A 20,122-nucleotide genomic window follows, 5' to 3' on the forward strand; every position below is an offset into this window, starting at 1 on the left:
CGCTTCTGTTGAATAAATAGTAATATGTTCTGCATTAAATGAAAATATGTTTTCTTGTATCATTAGCATATGCTCCCAACATATATTTAGTTTTATCAATCCCATCATTATTGCTTATGTTGTAATAAGAGGAAATCTATTGATTTCAACTTTACCTTTTATCATTCTGTAGTTGATGAAGCACTACAAGTCATCTACTGCTCAACTGTTACTATTTAACTGTTATTACTCAACTAAATGTTGTGCAGTATTTAGTTATGGGCCTTTATATTCTGATTTCAAATCCTAGTGGGATTTACTTTGCTTTTCATCCTTCTACAGTCATCAATAAAATTAGTGTAAAGAATCAATTAAATCAATCATATCCACCTCCAAAAATCTGTGAACTGATGCCAAACAGAGAAATCATTATTATCCTTTTTTGGCAAATAAAATTTTAAAATCATTCTAGTAATAGTAGCAGTAGTAGAAGCAGCAGTTGTAGTAAATGTGCCCTTTCATAGCAGAATGAATTTTTGAATTTGTTTTTGCTCTTTTTCCTGACAATATCTGTTGATTTTTTTACAGTCCTTTTTAACTGTCATAAAGCAGATTTGTCGGGTTAAAAAGAAAAAAAAGATTGCTGTTTCTTTTACTGTCAAACATTGCAAGGAACAGGTGTGAACCATCTTATTCTATTTAAACTTATTAGATGCAAAAAAAAATATGGTTAAACTTTACTTTTTGTAAGTCTAAAGCTGGTTGCCACACCCAGGACTTAGTCTACAGGAAAATCCTCCAAAGATAGTTTGAAACAAATCTACTTGCTTTTAACTCTAATTAGAATTATTTGTTGTGACTAACATTTATTTCACTTGTTTTGATGTGGAAGAGAAATTATAATTCTGTTGGTCTGAGCTCAAATTCCAGAACTCAAACAGCTTTTTTACTGTTTTTGTTGAGTAAAGCTCAATTAGCTATTCTCTAATAGATTTGTGAAATAAACTGATTGAAGGTTTACTTATGATCCTTAGAGAAGATACACTAATATGTCTAACTCCAGACTGGAATAATACTTAGTACCACATTCATGCAGTAACTGATAATGTGGTGTGTAGCTTAATAATTGAGGTACATTGCATTCAGTTTGCTATAATATGTCCAAAGTTTGAGATAAGAATTCATTGTGTAGCACCAACTAGCTGTTCTTAAGTAAGTTTTTCATATAGAAACTGCAATTTAATGCTTAGGACAATCTTTTCACCTGAGCAACACATTTTAAAACTAAAATTTTGGGGGAGACATTAAGATCTGTTAGTATTTAAATATAATGTGTTACTAGTCACATATCTAATTATATGTAAAGTTGTCAAAACAAATATATTTTACAACTAACTATTCATAAAAATTGATAACATTTGAGTTAATTTCTTGTTACATGTAGAGATTATCAACACACTCAAGTGTCATGACTCACATTTTGGAAATATCTGGCTTAGAAGCAGTTCTGGGTCAAGCTATCTTTGTTTTTGAGGAATGTTTTACTAAGATTTATGGACTCCAAACATACAGTCCTTGCTTCAAAGACAATTGGAAGTTTATTGAGGTAGGTTTAGCTGCTACACCAGGCAGGTTAGGCCATCTTATAGACGCTTCCTCCCAAACTTGTTTTGATGATTCAGCTGAAGTGGAAGAAGTGGCCTTGATGCATGATTTTTTCTATTTCCTTGTGATATGCAATTAATATGTTGCTACTATACAAAATATACCAATGTTACGATGTGATTTGGGGGAGATTTGGTTGCTATTTCCAGGATGCTTAGTAATATGTAGAAGCTCTTTTGTTGGCTTCTTGAGATCCCTAAAATGATGGGGGGATCATGCTTGCTCCACCTTTGGTAATAGTTTTACTTAATCAGGATTAACTTTGAACTAGATAACATGAGTTTCATTAAGCTTGGCTGTGAAATTTATGTCAATGTTAGTTTACAATTATTATGGTTGTGTTCTAGTTGTATGTCAGAGATTTATGTTGAAGGTTCTAATATAACCATCAGATGTAGACATTAAAATGTAAAATATATCATAGGAAAATTTATGTAGAATAACCTAGCATGAGAATAAAAGATAGTGGTATCCTTTTAATGGTGAATATATCAATGGTGTTATTAAGCCAAAATAGCTGGGTCCTGAGTGTCTGAATCAATATAATGTTTGTTGGATTTTAATGGAAAACAGTAGACAGGACAAAAGGGTTATCTCTTCTAATAATTAGGATTAACTTGATTTTTACTATCCTGAATTGAACATAGTGATTAGATTGAGTTGATATTTGCTAAACAAATTTGATATCAATGAGATTAAGCATGTGTGTGTGTTTTGTGTGTGTGTAAGTGACATCATGTTAATCAGTTGCCTGGCCTTATTAAATTAGATTAGGATGTTGTTAACTATATTAGGCAGATCTTGACTAAGTTAATATTGAATAAACTAAGGTAAATCACAGCCAATATTGCAGTACAATTTTACCAACAAATTTAAAATCCAACAAGATACTGCAACAGTGTTAGACACATTGCTGCTTTGAAGACATTAACAAACTAGTATTTAATTGTCAATGAAATTTCAAGATTATGGCTAATACTTATTACTTTTACTAACATGATAAATCAAACTGTTTTAAATTTTTCATGAGATTCCATTTCTCACTGTTCCCTATTATCTGCTCCTTCAAACTATTATTTATCAAAATTTGAAATAGTTCTGTAAAGTCACTAATCTCATTTTCCAAAAACAAAACAGAATTATTTAACCACAATAAAATATTAAGTTAGTCACTGGAGCATCAGATTCACAATCATGAGGTACTGAGTGCAATTCCTGGACCAGGCTGTGTGTTGTATTCTTGAGCAAGACACTTCATTTCACATTGCTCCTGTTCACTCAGCTGTAGAAATGAGTTGCAATGTCTCAGGTGCTAAACTGTGCTGGCCTTTGCCTTTCTCTTGGATAACATCACTGGCGTGGAAAGGGGAGGCTGGTATGCATGGACAACTGCTGGTCTTCCATAAAGAACCTTGCCTGAACTTGTGCCTCAGAGAGTAACTTTCTTGGTGCAATCCCATGGTCATTCATAACCAAAAGGGGTCTTTGCCTTTACCATTATTTTAGAAATACTATGTTAGGAAGTAGTTGTTTATTCCTTAGAACAATTGATATTATGACAATTTTCTCATCCTTGGCACCATAGCTGTAGTCTGATTGAATTATTTGAGCATAAGAAATAGTGCCTGACAGTAGTTACAATCCTTTATGTTCTGATTTCAAATCTTGCCAAGGTCAATTTTGTCTTCTTTCTTTCCAGGATAAATAGATAAAGTAGCGATCAAGTACTGGGAGTGATGTATATTATTATAAAGTTTCTAAGATATCGATGGAATTATATAACACAAGACATGCCAGGCTATTATTAGTAAGTTTCAGGAATATGGTAAAAACACTACATTGGATTGATTTAAAAGAAGAAAAAATGTGTAAAGTCTCAAAAGAAAAAAGGTTAGAATACATAAATTATTGTAGATAACCATTCTGTGGAGTATTTGACTTAGTGGAGCCTCTAATAAGATATAGGTCCTTTCCAATATCTGAGAATTAATTCAAGATAAAGACCAGAGAAAAAATCTCTCTGACATTGAATGTTTATCGTATCTTGATTTCTCTGAATTGTCTGACATTTAAGCTTCTCAATTCCATTCATTTCTGTATAGTTTACGGAGACAAAAATATATTGATTTTAATGTTCCGTTATTATCATCTGTACAGTAATGGCCCATGTATACCAGTTTTCGTAGTCAACAGAAATAAAAAGAACTTAGAATTGATATCATGTATGGTAATTTCTTTTTAGCTGAGTTTTATTTTGAGGGTTAAAAACAGACGTCATTTGATCTACTCCTTTTGGTTGAGAAAACAGCAATATTTGCTATTGAAATCTCAGTATTGATTCTACCATATTGGCCACTGATTGTATGAAGGAAAGAAACCTCAACCCTTCCTACAGACTATTGATCTTGGATTCCTAGCTTTCGGCTTTGGTGCTAGGAAAATTACCCAGTAAGATATACAAATAAATAGCACTGTTTCTGATAGAATCAGGAATCAGAGAGGAAAGCAAACCAATAAGAGGTGGATATTGATTTCTTCTACCCAACACTACAAATGGTCAATATATTTCTGCTGTTGGTGTCATTATTGTTGTTGTTGTAACTGCTGCTGCTGCTGCTATTATTATTATTAGACTCTTTGAATTTAAAAGATCATATATATTAAAGGGAAAATGAAACGTTAAGTGGAATGAGAGGTGGGAATGTATAGAAAACTGTTTTCTTTTGCTTTGTTTGTTTGTTTGTGGGGAACTAAAAAGATCGGATTGATACCCTCTGTCTGAGAATCTATTGATTCTTACTTGAGAAAGAAAAGGAAAACAAAAGATGAACCAGACTATTTTTATAATCTTGTTTTTGTTACTGCACACTTTAAAATTATATTTTACAAATGTACCAAGAACACAGGTTCAATTCAGAATTGGGATTTCAAAGTAATTCTTGAGTTTGTTAACTGTTGATTATGTTACCTGCCTTTGTCACTTGTGACAACTAGAATAATTGGTTGATTTTCGATATAATTGCCATTGTCTGCAAATCTAAGTTTATAGTGTCTTATATTTTAGAGAACAGACAACTTTAATAGTATGGTATAGCAGAGATTCCAATTCACTTCTCATCAAAAATATATCATTAACTCAATGATATGAGCTATAATTCTGTTGTAGTAGGAAAGTATAAATGCTAAAGTTATTAACTAGACTTCTGCTACCTGGAAAGGTGAAATTTATCTTATTCCACTCGTTAAGAATCTTAACTAATCAATCCAAAATACTGTCCATTAATGTATTGTGTTGTTCATGAATTGCATTGTGTTGTTCAGTCAATTATTTCAAATCTTAGATTATATTTAATCCATTTATCTTTAAATCATTACACTTGTTTCTTGGAGAAAATATTCACAAATTCCATGTGGATAAGGTAAAAAGGTTAAAGCATGTAATGTTTTAGATTTCAAATGTGATAACTTTGTTTCCAGACTTGTTTGTATGAGTCAACTATTAAAAACTATTTGGAATCATGTTTCTTTTCTTTCAACAGGAACTAACAAAATACATTCGAGGAGAGGAAACCAATTCTGATTCTGTGATACAATTTCTGCAGAACTTTGTGAGATATGGGCTGGAACGGATTGAATTAAGGGACGAATTATATTGCCAGATAGTTCGTCAGACTCATAGGAACCCAGATACTGATGCTTTGATAAAGGCCTGGGGTGTGATGAGTTTTTGTTCTGCTGCTTTCTCAGCCAGCAAAACATTACAGAAGGTAATATTAGTAACCAGTTCATGTTACGATGCTGTTAAAATATTGCTCTTATTTATTTGTTATCTTTATTTTTATTTTTTTCTTTTGTAAATTGGTAGAATTTAAATCTTTTTTCTGTATTAAGTTACTAATATTCACTGAATCATTTGTCATATTACAAACTGACATCAAATACATAGCATCTACTGTAATAATATGATACTGCATAAAGATAAGCGATATAATCTTGCTTACATATGTGCTCAGACTTTGAGATAGCTGTACTCATTGATTACATTCTAGGAAATGTCTTGTTTTAAATGTAAAATTTTATACTTAACAGCCTGTTGTTAAAGTTAACATGCATTTGCATTTCCTGCACACCTGTAATTGCTTTTATACTTTTTTTGTTTGCTGTTTTTTGTAGTATTTAGTCTCATATGTAAAGAAACATATTGGTGATGAAACAGTTGGTAAATATGCAAAAATTTGTTACTCGCAATTACGAAAACCAAGAGTAATGGCTCGAAAATTTCCACCATCTGCAAGTGAGATTTTAGTAAGTACCTGATTTATTATTCAAAAGTTTGTAGGATTATTTTTACTTATCATAGAATGGTTGTTTAAATAATAACTTACCGAGCTAACAAGGAATTATAGAAGTTGATGATGACGACGATGATGATAATGATATTAACCAAGCTTTGAAGTCAATGAGAGACAACAAACTCTAAAACCAAAACTAAAGATGAACAATATAGATTTTTTAATATACAATGCATAAAGATGTATGATTATTAGGACTCAGACCACATAAGTATCATAATCTAAGTGACTACATTATCAATTACTCCTGAGAAACCCTGCTGCATCTCCTTTTTAGGATATATGTTTTGCTGGTAACACACACACACACACACACATGTATGGTCAAAACACTGGAAAAAAAACTATAATTGATGACAGAGATGAAAAATTAAGGTATAATTTTTATGATAAACTAAAACAGCTCGAGAACGTATAACTATCAATGTACAGCATTCTGGGATTATCTCTTCTGTCCAAACTTGTAGTAGCTTTTCTTTTTAATTTTGAAATTGATGAGGCATTATAAGCTACTATATTCTTTCTCATATGATTCTATACATTTTCTATAGGATCCAGGTTGGAGATGATCCTGACCATTTATTGGATTAGATTTAAGCCAGCTCCTTTATACATTTTGCGGAATGGAAGGGTGCACTTTCCTGTAGGGATATAGTGAGATTATAGATCATTATATGATTAGGTAAATTCTTGTTGAGTGTATGGTTGTATTTTTAGTTATAATTCAAATTGTTGCTCTTTCCCTGACAGAAATATTCTATTTATCACATAGGGTGGTCATTAATTAACTCCTGCAAATTTATATTTTGGATTGCATTTTGAGTTTAATCCTTTTAATAACAGCCTGTCCAAGGCTGCCCTGGCTGTATGATATAAACTCCTTGTTTTAAAGTTATCCAAATTAAAACCTTCCATCAGAATTCCTTGGTAATTTATGTTCCAGATCACGATTTAATAATGACAAGGTTATTTTTCTAAATACTGCATTCTTTTCGAAATTAACTGAAACAAGGTAGTGTGTTGCAAGAGAAATTTGGTAATGAAAGGGTTAATGAATGACAGATGAAAGAAATCATAGATACTAATTGCTTAATAAATCATTTGTCACAAAACAGACTTTAAGCTAACTCTAATTAGATCCCAGCATAATTGCAGATGATCCAGATGTTTTTTTTTTTTTTTTTCAATGTAAACTTTGCTGGATGCCTTGCAACTAAATTGAAGTCATTCTGCAATCAATATCTCATTGTCTTGGTGCTGCATTTTACTGTTGCTGGCATTTGTGCTTGTATGGAACTGCTAGTTGTAAATAAGGATGCTGGCATGTGACCAGTTTTGAAGAGTTGTGCCACAAAGTTTGATTAATCTTCCAAGTGATTTATCTCTGCTTTTCTTGACTGTCCCTACAGTATTAGCTGAGATGACATCTTCAGGAAGAGCTGAGTAAATTCGATATGAAATGGAAGTTGAAATTCAAAAATTATATTTCATCATAATCATGTGATCACATAATTCAGGGGTTTTCAAACTTTTTGATTTGCGGACCCCTTTATATTTCAGGCTTTACCTTAGGGACCCCCTTATAAACACTTATGAAATTTATACATAAATATTTGCTTAAAATAACATATTTTTACATTTATTTATTTAACAGTATTTAGCAAATAGGTTTATTGTCAGTTATACACACAGGATTTTTTAATACATACTTAGTGAGAAGGATGTGCTTGCTTGGCTCTGCATGGACCCCCTGTCTTGGCTTTCCACGGACCCCTGTCTTGTCCTTGCGGACCCCCTGTGGTCCGTGGACCACAGTTTGAAAAACCCTGACATAATTGATCAGACTATTGGGTGTTTCTATATGTCACTGGTCACAATGCACTTTGCATTGTTTTAGCTTCTGAATGATGCTGTCTCACTGGCTAGATGAGCAGGTGAACATCTCCCCTAATTGGAAGGCCAGCCCATCATGGGGTTATCCATTTACAGCTGAGTTAACTGGAGCAATATAAATTCACAGCCTGCCTGGGAACTGAAACCGCAATCTTATGATCTTGAGTGCAACACATTTAATCACTAGGCCACATGCCTTTACATTCCATCATAATACATCATCATCATTGTCAGCATTAACTCGCATCTGAGTAGCAGATCTGTAGCCAATGAGTGAGCCTCTTCATCTTGATCAGTGCAAAATTTACTGGTGACTGACATATAACCGAAATTAATTAACTTCGTTACTTGAAAATATCTAATTGATAATTAGTTATAAGAAAAATAATAAATTTCATCTTTTGTTTTTCAATCTTTTGTCCAGGAGTATATTTAGGTTATTTGTGGAATCTTATGGAAAGTTTCCTCTAATACATATGCATACATATGTGTATGTGTATGTGTGTATTTATTATTATTATTATTATTATTATTATGAGATTTTCTTCTTTCAATTTTGTTTCCATCTTCTTGATATTTAGGGCAAAGAAACTCACTTTATTCAATGATAGACCATTGAAATAATCACACCAGATTAGAGTTGTTGCTGTTCTTGTTATTATTATTATTATTATTATTATTGAGGTGGTGAGGTGGCAGAATGATTAGTGTGCCAGACAAAATGTTTAGCAGCATTTCATATGTCTTTATGTTCTGGGTTCAAATTCCACCAAGGTCAACTTTCAGGGTCAAAAAAATAATACCAGTTGAACACTGGGTTGATGTAATCAACTTACCCCCTCCACATTACGTGTCCATACCAGCATGGCATCTATCACTCTTGTTACTTTACATTTGATTTCTCTTTTGCCTAGTTCTTCTCTCATCTCATCTATGCTTCATCGTTCATACACATTAAAATTATACATCCAGGAGAACATGCTCTCTACAATCCTCTCTAACCTTCAACATCCTCTGCATTCAGTGTCCTCATCTCACAACTATGCAGCATCCCAGTTTGTTCACATGCATCATAAAATTTACCCTTTGCTCAGAGAGAGAGAACTCCCCACCCCGTCTACAGAGGTAATAGCTCTTTGAAGTTTACCTACTCTAATGTAACTCTAGCAGCTGTGCTTTCGGTATACTCTCCCTCACTGCTGTGAGGAGTCACAACTGTCAGAGGCAAAGTCTAGATAAATAGATAGATAGATAGATAGATAGATAGATAGATAGATAGATAGATAGATAGATATAGAGAGAGATGGAGGAGGGGAGAAAAGTAGGGGAGAGAGAGAGAAGCAGAAAGAACAATTTAAAGTTAAACTAGAGTAGAACAGCAAATTTTTCTTCTCTTAAAGGGATTTTATCCTTTATATATGCTGTTCAGTATTTATGTGTTGAAAAAATTTATCTTTCTACTTGTTCTACAATACATTTCAACACTTCAAAAACAAACTTGTGTTAGTATACATATGACTTAAACTAGAGTATTTTTAAAAGCTTTTGGTGTTAAAATTTGAACAGTTATAAATATATGTTACTATCTTCTTCACATACAGAAGTCCCCCTTCAAACATTAGCATATGAAGTAAACTTATAGCAGTCACTATTTGTATAAAATACAAATCAGAACTTAATCATACTTACTAAGCCCACTTGCATACCGTACATTTGTAAGTCACATGATAAAACAATATATATATTTATGTACAATACATCGAGGATTAGAGAACCTAGAATATGTTTAAAATGGTTCAACAAGAGTTTTGCCAACCTTTGCTTTGGAATTTTAAACAGATCTGAATACATCTTGTTATTCTCTTCATGCACAAGCCAAATAACAATGCAATAGTATTAAAATATTCCTTCAGGGGCATCTTTGTAACTTTTATTTTGAAGCCTGTCTGTTATAGTGGCCAGCAGAGGGTTTGTCATACAGCAAAACTGTGGGCAGTCTTTGAATGTCCATCATAGAAACTTGCCCTGTCTAAAACAGTTCCAACTTTAATGACATGGCCTTGACACTGTTGACTTTCGCCTGTTTAAAGACTTCAAAGTTGGTAACAAGCTTACCCTAGCGGTTCTTGTTGATGGTGGAAATACCCAAGGAGTCATATATGATGATAGAAGGTGACAAATGGCTCAAGAACCAGTCAGTTCTACAGCTTTGTGTCTTTTTTTTTTCCAGATCTTTATAGACTTCCTGAGATGTTTCAGTTCCAGATTTTTTTGGACCAAATGTTTGCCAAATGGTCTGGTTTCTTCTACTAGTCTGTTGTTAACCCCACAGTTTATTTTAGTCTCTGATGTGATGGTGCACCGTGCACCAGGTAGCTGAATTAGTGGACTGACTTCATCTTGTCTCACCTGTGGTGATGCAGGAAAGGTGGTAATCTTTCAGAGATGGAATCCTGGTGGAAAATTTCTTTCCTCTTCAAGCTGATATCCATCCTGAAGAGATCATCCAATACACACCTCAGTCAGCAAAATTTTATTGGTTACATATGCAATTCAATATTTTTTATTTTGTCTTGTGATGCTGAAAGGAACATTAATGTCTCCAGTTCTTGAAGTGGTGACATAAAATTGAACTTGTAAAAAGACAGAATCCACTTGGGTCAGTTCAACAATTTATCAATGAATTTGATCTTGAAATTTATTGATGACATGGCACTTCTTTACACAGCTGTCTTCTCTCTCTCTTTCTCTCTCTCTCTCCCTCCACTCTCTCTCTCTCTCTCTCTCTCTCTCTCTCTCTCTCTCTCACACACACACACATATATCATCATCATCGTTTACCGTCCACTTTCCATGCTAGCATGGGTTGGACGATTTGACTGAGAACTGGTGGACCAGGAGGCGACACCAGGCTCCAATCTGATATATATATATATATATATATATATATATATATATATATATATATATAATAATAATAATAATAATAATAATAATATAGATTTAATCAAAAGATTAACTGTGGTACTTAAAATGTTTGAGGCACCAGAATTTGGTAGGGTAAAAACCAAAAACAAAATCAAGAGATTTGGTGAATAAAATTTGAAGAAAAGCAACAAAAAATCAATAGGTTATAGCAGTACGTATGTTTCGTACAAACTTCATTTATTTATATGGTGTTCTCACTACATAAATAAATGAAGTTATATATATATATATATATATATATATATATATATATATATATATATATATGCATGTATACATTGTGTGAATGTATGTATGGATATGTATGCAACGGGAAGGGCATCCAGTCATACAAAAATCTGCCTCAACGAACTCTGTCCAACCCATGTAGGCATGAAAAAGTGGACATATGGCTACTACACTTAGATCTCCAGCACTGGTTCATACCTATAAACATATATAAAACCACAATTAGTAGTAGATTTGTCTCCCACTTCAATCATGTCCATCAACCTTCTAGTGTCTTCCTTACTACTGCATTAATCCAGAGAAAAAACTTTCAATTAAAAACACCAAACATTAATGAATTTATTCAAGTTCTAGAGAGCAGTGAAAGGGAGATAATTTGAAAAAACCATTTTTTTTCATAAGAATATGGAAATTTTAAAAACTGAAATCAGATTTCGGCTTTATATCTGGAAATAATTATTAATCCAACTTCTCAGTAAGATAGTAAATAACAATATACTTACTTTTGTAAATGTTCAATTTGTTGCTTTGCTTTTGTAAAATGTATGGACTAATGGACACACACACACACACACACACACACACTAACAAAACCTGTACAAATTCCATGGATTCCCTTCGTAGAAAGAGACATCGTGAAAGTGAGGGAGGGTTGACTCCCACTCTTACTTAGTTTCTTACTTCATAGAAACCTCTTACTTTCACTCTGTCTGTCCCTTTGTATCTTTCTACATTCAACAATGTCAGTGCTAAGATGTATGCACACATACATACAAATACACAAACATATACACACACATACACATACACAAGTTTACTAATTCCATTATGTTATACATACATGTATATATATAATTAGATATTAGATAATAAAACCATTTGTTGAGTATCCCACCCATGATGGGTCGAAACAATTGTAGTGATTAATAAAAACTCTCATATCTTCTATCTTTCGTCTCACATTAACCAAACACACACACACACACCATTAACCACGAAACATTTTTCTTTTACTCTCTCTCCAGTTTTTTCCTCCAATCCTTTTCTGTCAAAGAGCATAGGCTCAAAACATCAAAGACTTTTCCATTTTTCCCAAGCATCAAACTATTACACTTGTTTGTTGTTCTGTCACCTGTCTCTGTCTTTTGTTTTTTCTACATTCAAACCACACACACACACACACACACATATATATATATATATATATATATATATATATATATATATATATATATATATATAATTTATATAAATTATAAATTAAATTATATATATTTATGGAAAAATTGATGGGTTTTTTTCCTTATGAGGTTTTTTCACGCTGTCTACTTGATAAATTCTTATAAAGATTTTATCCTTACATTATATATATAGATAATATATAATTTGATTTTTGCTTATTTACTAATACATATTTTTGTTTAATTTTGTTTATTTGTCTCTTATTTTTCAGAGTGTACAAAGTTTAAGTCCTTTAGTTTGTAAAATACATTTTATGGATGGTAAAACTAAAGCAGTTCATGCAATGCCCTGTGATACAACTGCCGAAATTCTGGATAAGGTCGCCCACAAAATTGGTCTTCAATCTGTTGAGGGCTGGGCTCTTTATGAGGTGAGTTGATTGAAGAGAATTATTTTGGATTTCATTTCCTGGATCTATATTCTTATTTCCTTTGTACTGGTTTCAATAGAAAAATGGTAGGGCACTGCCACCAGTAGTTTTAGATAATTCTTTATTTCAGTTATGAACTTATTTTCTTGAATCATAAATAACTAATCACTAAGTTATTCTTTTTAACTCAACAATGGATTTACACCTCTAAACATGACACCAGTTCTAACAGAATGCCACACACACACACACACACACACACACACACACGCACATGCACATACAGGTTTCTGTCAAATGTATTAGAGAGGAATGCTCAGTAAATGCTCAGTGGAATGAAACTCAATTTGCAAAACAGACTTTCAATCGTCAGTTTCAATAAAACAAACATGTGTGTGAGTGTATGATTATTATTATTATTATTATTATTATAATTATTATTATTGAGTGAGAAAGCAGTGCATGCCATCAAAGTGACACTGGGGTAAAATATACGAAGCCCATTATACCCATCATGACTACCTGTCTGATAAGGGTACACCAGGCACATGCATCACAACCATATGTGCGCAACATGGTGATCTCATATCAAGATAAACAGTGCATGACCTTGGAGGTGGGGGCCCAGTTAGAATTTTCTTCAGGTTGAGTAGCCCATCCTCCTCAAAAGGTCCCTGAATAAGGTTTGTTTAAGGATGTTGAGCAAAACACCCATGTTTCCAAAAGTGAATTATTCAAACCCCAAAGAATTCCTCTCAATACATGGCTATGATGCTCCCCCACTACTTCTGCTCATGATCAGAGATGCACATATCATCAGCCACCAAGGGACATGCTCAACTGGTTATGGTCAAACAACTGACAAGCAAATCCGTGGTGTTGAACAGAATATTTGCTGTAGCCCATCTTTTATACCAAAACAAAACAATGTACATGATAACACTTCCAATCAATTAAGATCAGGAGCCATGAGAGCCACTGCCTGGTACTGCATCAGGGCATTTATTATTATTATTATTATTATTATTATTATTTAAAACAGTTTGATCTGGCCCCATGCAACTTAAACTTTTGTTGGCTCCTCACAGGAACCTACAAAACTTTAAGATGCATGAAGCTGAATCAAACTGTTTCAATTGATACTATATGAACCTTCTACAAAATGTGTGGAGTACCTCTTTGTTTTGTTTACCCACTCATATATATTCATTTATTTATATACGAGTTAAATTTTGGCTCTCATTTCTAGCAATTGTAGGTGCTATTTTGCACCCACATTTATCAATTTTACCTTTTGGGTTTTCATTTGCTATAGACACATATATTATAATGTATTTAATATATCAATATATTATTATATCTTATTGTATGTTACTATATATATATATATATATATATATATATATATATATATATATATATATATATATATATATAGTTGTAATAATGAAGTCAAACTAAATAGTGATATGTTCCAGGTTTGTATAATATATAATAGGAAATGAATCCATTATGTAAACCTTCCTCAGTTAAAGCATTTTAAAAATGTGAAGAAATTGATGGAAATGTTTCAATCACACACACCCATGTGTGTGATTTATCATCTAAGGGGGTAACAACATATCAAATTCTGATGACTGATCATATTCTAATGTGTTTATGAATAACTTTGCTTATCTGTTGACACAACACTGCTTTTGTACATCAATTGTTTGGACAAGTAGGTATTTGAAAATCACTTAGCTTCAAGGTGCTTATATATAATTGGCACTCTGTTGGTTCTAACAATGAGGGTTCCAGTTGATCTGATCAACAGAACAGCCTGCTCATGAAATTAATGTGCAAGTGGCTGAGCACTCCACAGACATGCATATCACAGAATGTGACATGGCTGGCTCTTTGAAGTACAGGTACTACTCACTTTGCCAGTAGTACCTATATATATATGATTAAATTATTTAATTGTTCAATTTATTGTTTGGGTTTCCATTTCTAATTTATATATATGACTATGTGTGTACATGTATGTATGTATGTATCCTAATATAGGAATGTAGTGTTTATTACAATAGATATGCTTTTATTCTTTTACTCGTTTCAGTTATTTGGCTGTGGCTGGAGTACCACCTTACAAATAGTTCAGATCCTTTCCTGCCCTTGTCATATCTATCGTATTCTACTCTCACAATACATTCACAGCATTTAAAATTGAGCTTATCTCCATACAAGCAATTTCTATGTTTTTAATATTTTTTCATCTATATTTACACTTCTTTTACCTTTGATTTTGTAATATCCCAACACATGACTAGATACTCCTTAAGACATGGTGCTCCCTAACACAGGGTACTCCTTGACACATGGCACCCTGGTCAATGACCCAAGTTTCCATTACATTCTGAAAGTACAGAAGTTGTCACTGGTTGAATGCTTTTCCTGTTACCAGCACTCTCTTGTTTCCGACTAATGTATTATTAAACAATGCAAGGTAATGAGCTGGTAGAATCATTAGCAGGCTGGGGAAAATGCTGTGGCATTTTCTCTGTCTTTATGTTCTGAGTTCAAATACCACCAAGGCAAACTTTGCCTTTCATCCTTTTGGGGTCAATAAAATGAGTATTAGGTTATGCATTGGCAGGGAGGGCAGTTGATGTAATCAATTTACCTTCCCCTTTGAAATTGCTGCCAAAATTTGAAACCATTATTAAGCAATGTACAAAAAATATCAAGACAATAGCCAAGACATTAACACACATATATACACTTACACATACATATATACCTGTGTGTATGTATCCATTTGATTTATGTCTGTTTTTCCATGCTAGCATGGATCAGGTGATTATTTCATTGAGACATTGTTTGATGCCTTTCCTATTGCTAACCCTTACCTGTTTTTTTCATGTATGGAATCTCTTATTTCACACCTCTTCAAAGACATGAAGCAAGTGACCAATTACTTGATAGAAGTTATACCAACAACACTATCCATATGCAACATTTGTACAGCACAAATGTAAACAAACAAAAAAAAAACACATGCCTATAACAAGTGCCTTTCAGTTTCCATCTACCAAATCCTCTCACAAGCTTTGGCTGACCTAGGGCTGTAGAAGAAGACATTTGCTCAAGGTGCCACACAGTGGGACTGAATCTGAAACCACATGATTGCCAAGCAAAGCATCTTTATTAGCACAACCATGTTTATACATATTCTTTTATTCTTTTATTTGTTTCAGTCATTTGACTGCGGCCATGCTGGAGCACTGCCTTTAGTCGAGCAAATCGACCCCAGGACTTATTCTTTGTAAGCCTCTTTTGCAGAACCGCTAAGTGACGGGGACATAAACACACCAGCATCGGTTGTCAAGCAACGCTAGGGAGACAAACACAGACACACAAACACACACACATACATACATATATATACATATATACGAAGGGCTTCTTTCAGTTTCCGTCTACCAAATCCACTCACAAGGCTTTAGTCGGCCCAAGGCTATAGTAGAAGACACTTGCCCAAGGTGCCACGCAGTGGGACTGAACCCGGAACCATGTGGTTGGTAAGCAAGCTACTTACCACACAGCCACTCCTGCACCTATTTGAACAATGATAGGTTTCCTTCAATGTAATTGACTTATCCCCTCCCCTGAAATTGCTGGCCTTGTAGCAAAATCTGAAATTAGTTTTATGACCCAAAGTTCACGAATCACATGAAAAATTCTGTTTTGTGAAATTGATAATATTTTACCAACATATCTCTTTTCATGTAGGATCATGTAATTAATATTTTCTGGTTGTTTGTATATTATTCTGAGTACTTTTATATGCATGTGAGTGTGGGTGTATAAAAGTTGTTTTTTTTGTAAGTATGTATATATAAATATGTATATGTGTGTGCGTGTTTTTGTGTATGCATACATGTGTGTGTGTGTATATTTGCGCGTATGTGTGTATGCATACATGTGTGTGTGTATGTATGCATGTATGCATGTACGCAAGAGTGACAGTTATTTTTTATCCTGGTGATAATGACATATCCAGATATATAGATTTGGTATTTTCATGGTTTTTGTTTTCTTTTATTTCATTTAGCTTTTTTTTTTTGTAACTCTGTTGTGTGTGTGTGTGGAGAGAGGGAGAAGGGAGGAGGAAGATGAAGATTAAATAGAGAACAGAAACAAACAAATCAAGGAGATCATAAGAAAATCTCCACATAGCATGGTCTTCTTTGATAACAATGTGTGAATTGTTTTACAAGTGTTCTTTGCTGTTTAATGATATTGTTATTCATGTCTTCTTTTTTCCTCTTCTTTCTGTTTCATTTCTCATTCACCTCTCCACGCATGCACCCACAAAATTATGTCATTATATTATGAGGATAATGATGATATGCTATTACACACTCAGGGACACACATACACACATATATATAAAAACATCATAAAGAAGAATGGAGAATTATACAGCTTCAAAATGTGTTTATTACAGTATTATTCTCATTAAATTCACATTAAATTCCAATCTAACACATGTTTCTGATGGATACATGTCCTAATGTCCTTTGATGTAGCATTTATGTGCATTTAGTTGAATTATATCAGAGTGTGCTAATAAGGTACCTGCCTGGATTCCAAATCCTTATTCCTTTACATGTTATATATATATATATATATATATATATATATATATATATATATATATATATATATATATATTTATTTATATATATATTTGTATATGTATACATACATAGATGTGTGTATGTGTATATATATATATATATATGTATTCATATATAGATGTAAGTGTATATATATATATATGTATGTATGTATACATATATGTAGATTGTATATGTGCATATATATGTATATATGTGTCTGTGTGTATATATGTGTATACATGCATACATATATATATATATATATATACACGCACACACACACATATGAGAGAGAAAGAGAAAGACAGACAGAGAGAGGGAGAGAGAGAGAGAGAGAGAGAGAGAAAGACAGAAAGAGAGAGAGAGAGAGAGAGGAGGCAACATTCACTTGATGTTAAATCATAAGAAAAACGTTTCATGATGACTTGCATTCAATTATTATGTATCTTATTGCCTAAGAAAAGTTTTGCCCCATTTATTCACATTTTCTGTCGGCATTCAAATATGTTTTCCTCCAAATCTAATCTTTGGCACGTTATCTGTCATTCTAGTTGGGGGTAAATTTGATGCAATGTAGTTCAAACAATTTCAATTGGAGAAAGACCAAGCTCTCCATTAAAAACAGCCAACCTGAGAAACTGAATATTGATTTTTTTATGGGGAGTTTTTTTGCGGTTTTTTTTTTTTGCTTCAAATGTTTAAATAATCTTTTGTTTTTCTATGTATTTAGCAAAAGTGGTGGTAGGAAAGTGTATACTTCTGTGTATGTGTGTGTGTGTTTGTATGCATACACGTGTGTGTGTACATGCATGCACATACACGTGCACATGTACAAGAATGGTTGAGAGTATTATGCAGGAAACAGCAGCAATATGTATTAGTTTTTTTAATTTTTTCATATATGCGTGTGTGTGTGTGTGTGCATGCATGCATGTGTGCCTGTGTGTCTATGTATGTATAAGTGTATGTATGTATGGTAGCTGCAGCTAAATAAATTATTGTAGTTTATAGTATGTATTGAGTAAATGTTTTTTCATTTGTGAAACAGTAAACATATATGTTCCTATATATCAACATGTGTATGTGGTGAATCTGTGTATGTGCATATGCATAAAATGTGTACATATATATATATATATATATATATATATATATATTGAAAGTGAGAGAGACAGTTGTATGTGTGCGTAATATATGCTTTATAAGAGGTTTATAAAGTGTCCTGTGAAGAGTCTTGGAACTTTATAGAAATCTGTTGTGGCTATGAAAGAGAGAAATGGAAGTTTGATGTATTGATAGAGAGGAGATCAGATAAGGAGGTCAGTTATGTTTATGGAATATACATAACTTGTATAAACACATGTTAACAATTGCTTCAGGCTCTTTCTTTGATAAATTTTAATAATGAAACAGAGTAGAACATGCATTTGAAATTAATGTCAACTTAACTGTGTTTGTTTAGAAACAAATATTGGTTGAATCACTTTACACAAACTTTGAGTAAGATGACTAGCTTTGATATCTTTCCAACAGAAATTACCTTCAGTATTTAGCTCTCTGTCTATTACACCCAGTATTTATATAATCTGTGTCGGTGCTGTATGGCTATAAAGATGGCATTGCAATCATAAGGTCCCAGTTTCTATCTCACTGCATGATATCTTGAATAAATGTCATTTTCTATAACTGCAACTAAACTCATGCTTTGTGAAAGAAATTTGATTGATGGAAACTATATACAAACCGGTTGGGTGGATTGTCTAAAACTGACATATCATTAAGGAAAAAGATTGTCTGATTGTCTAGAGACAAGTGCGTTGCTGTTGAAATATGTTTCTGTCTCTATAGGCATCATCAGCACAGCACTTGTCCTAAATGAAAATGAGTTTGGAGAAATAACTCAGTAGCCAGATATATGTAGATACATACATTTAACTTATACACATGTATGTATGAATGAATGGATGAATACATACATGTGTGTATGTGTGTGTGTGTGTGTGTGTGTGTGTGTGTGTGTGTGTGTGTGTGTGTGTATATATATATAGACAGAGAGAGGGAGAGAGAGAGAGAGGAAAAATAAAACTGAAAAGTTGGTTCATAAATTATTTAGTTACATTATCATAAACATGTTTCAATGAAGATAAAAGATTAATTATACAATCTGGGTGAGATAAGTTTCCTAGGTCTTTGCTTCTTCAGAGATTCATATGAAAAGACGTGTGATGTTAATCAGCACCATCTATGGTTAGTGATCCTGCGAATAAAAGTGGAATTGTAACATATCCTCCTTAAATATTCAACCTAAATGTAAAGGTATGGAAAAAGCTAGACATAGTAATGCTAACCATTCAAAGAATAAAGGTTAGAATGATATAATCTTTACTCATACAAACCCAAGCTTTTGGAATAGTAACATAGATCCTTTCTCAGTCACAGGTTTTCTTGCTTCCTATAACAACAATAATAACAAAAATAGGGGAAAAAATAATACTAAGGATGCTAACATTAGAAAAAACATAATAGTACAAAAAGTATAAACAATATGAATAACAGCAGGGGTAAATAAAGGTTTACTAAGGTTTCTTAGACTTCCTGTGATTAACTCACTTATATGTAATTGTAGATTAGCCTCTTAATGTCCTCTTGAAGATAATTACCTTATAAGTAATGCAATATACAAATGCAATGTTATTACACTAAATTCTATATAAGAAATCTGGTACTTAAAACTAATG

General features: G+C 32.9%; 1 protein-coding gene across 2 annotated transcripts in view; it reads left to right on the forward strand.

Annotated features, from left to right (window-relative positions):
• Positions 1–20,122, forward strand: part of LOC106873920 (unconventional myosin heavy chain 6) — a 543,260-nt gene that overhangs the window by 476,692 nt on the left and 46,446 nt on the right. For both annotated transcript variants that reach the window (XM_052971791.2, XM_052971792.2), the window contains 3 exons: positions 5,184–5,411; positions 5,818–5,949; positions 12,559–12,717. In XM_052971791.2, coding sequence (XP_052827751.1) covers positions 5,184–5,411; positions 5,818–5,949; positions 12,559–12,717 — 519 coding nt within the window. The remainder of the gene's footprint in view (positions 1–5,183; positions 5,412–5,817; positions 5,950–12,558; positions 12,718–20,122) is intronic.

This window comes from Octopus bimaculoides, chromosome 11 (assembly GCF_046866305.1).
Source record: "Octopus bimaculoides isolate indiv1 chromosome 11, ASM4686630v1, whole genome shotgun sequence".
In the NCBI taxonomy this organism is placed as follows: Eukaryota; Metazoa; Mollusca; class Cephalopoda; order Octopoda; family Octopodidae; genus Octopus; species Octopus bimaculoides.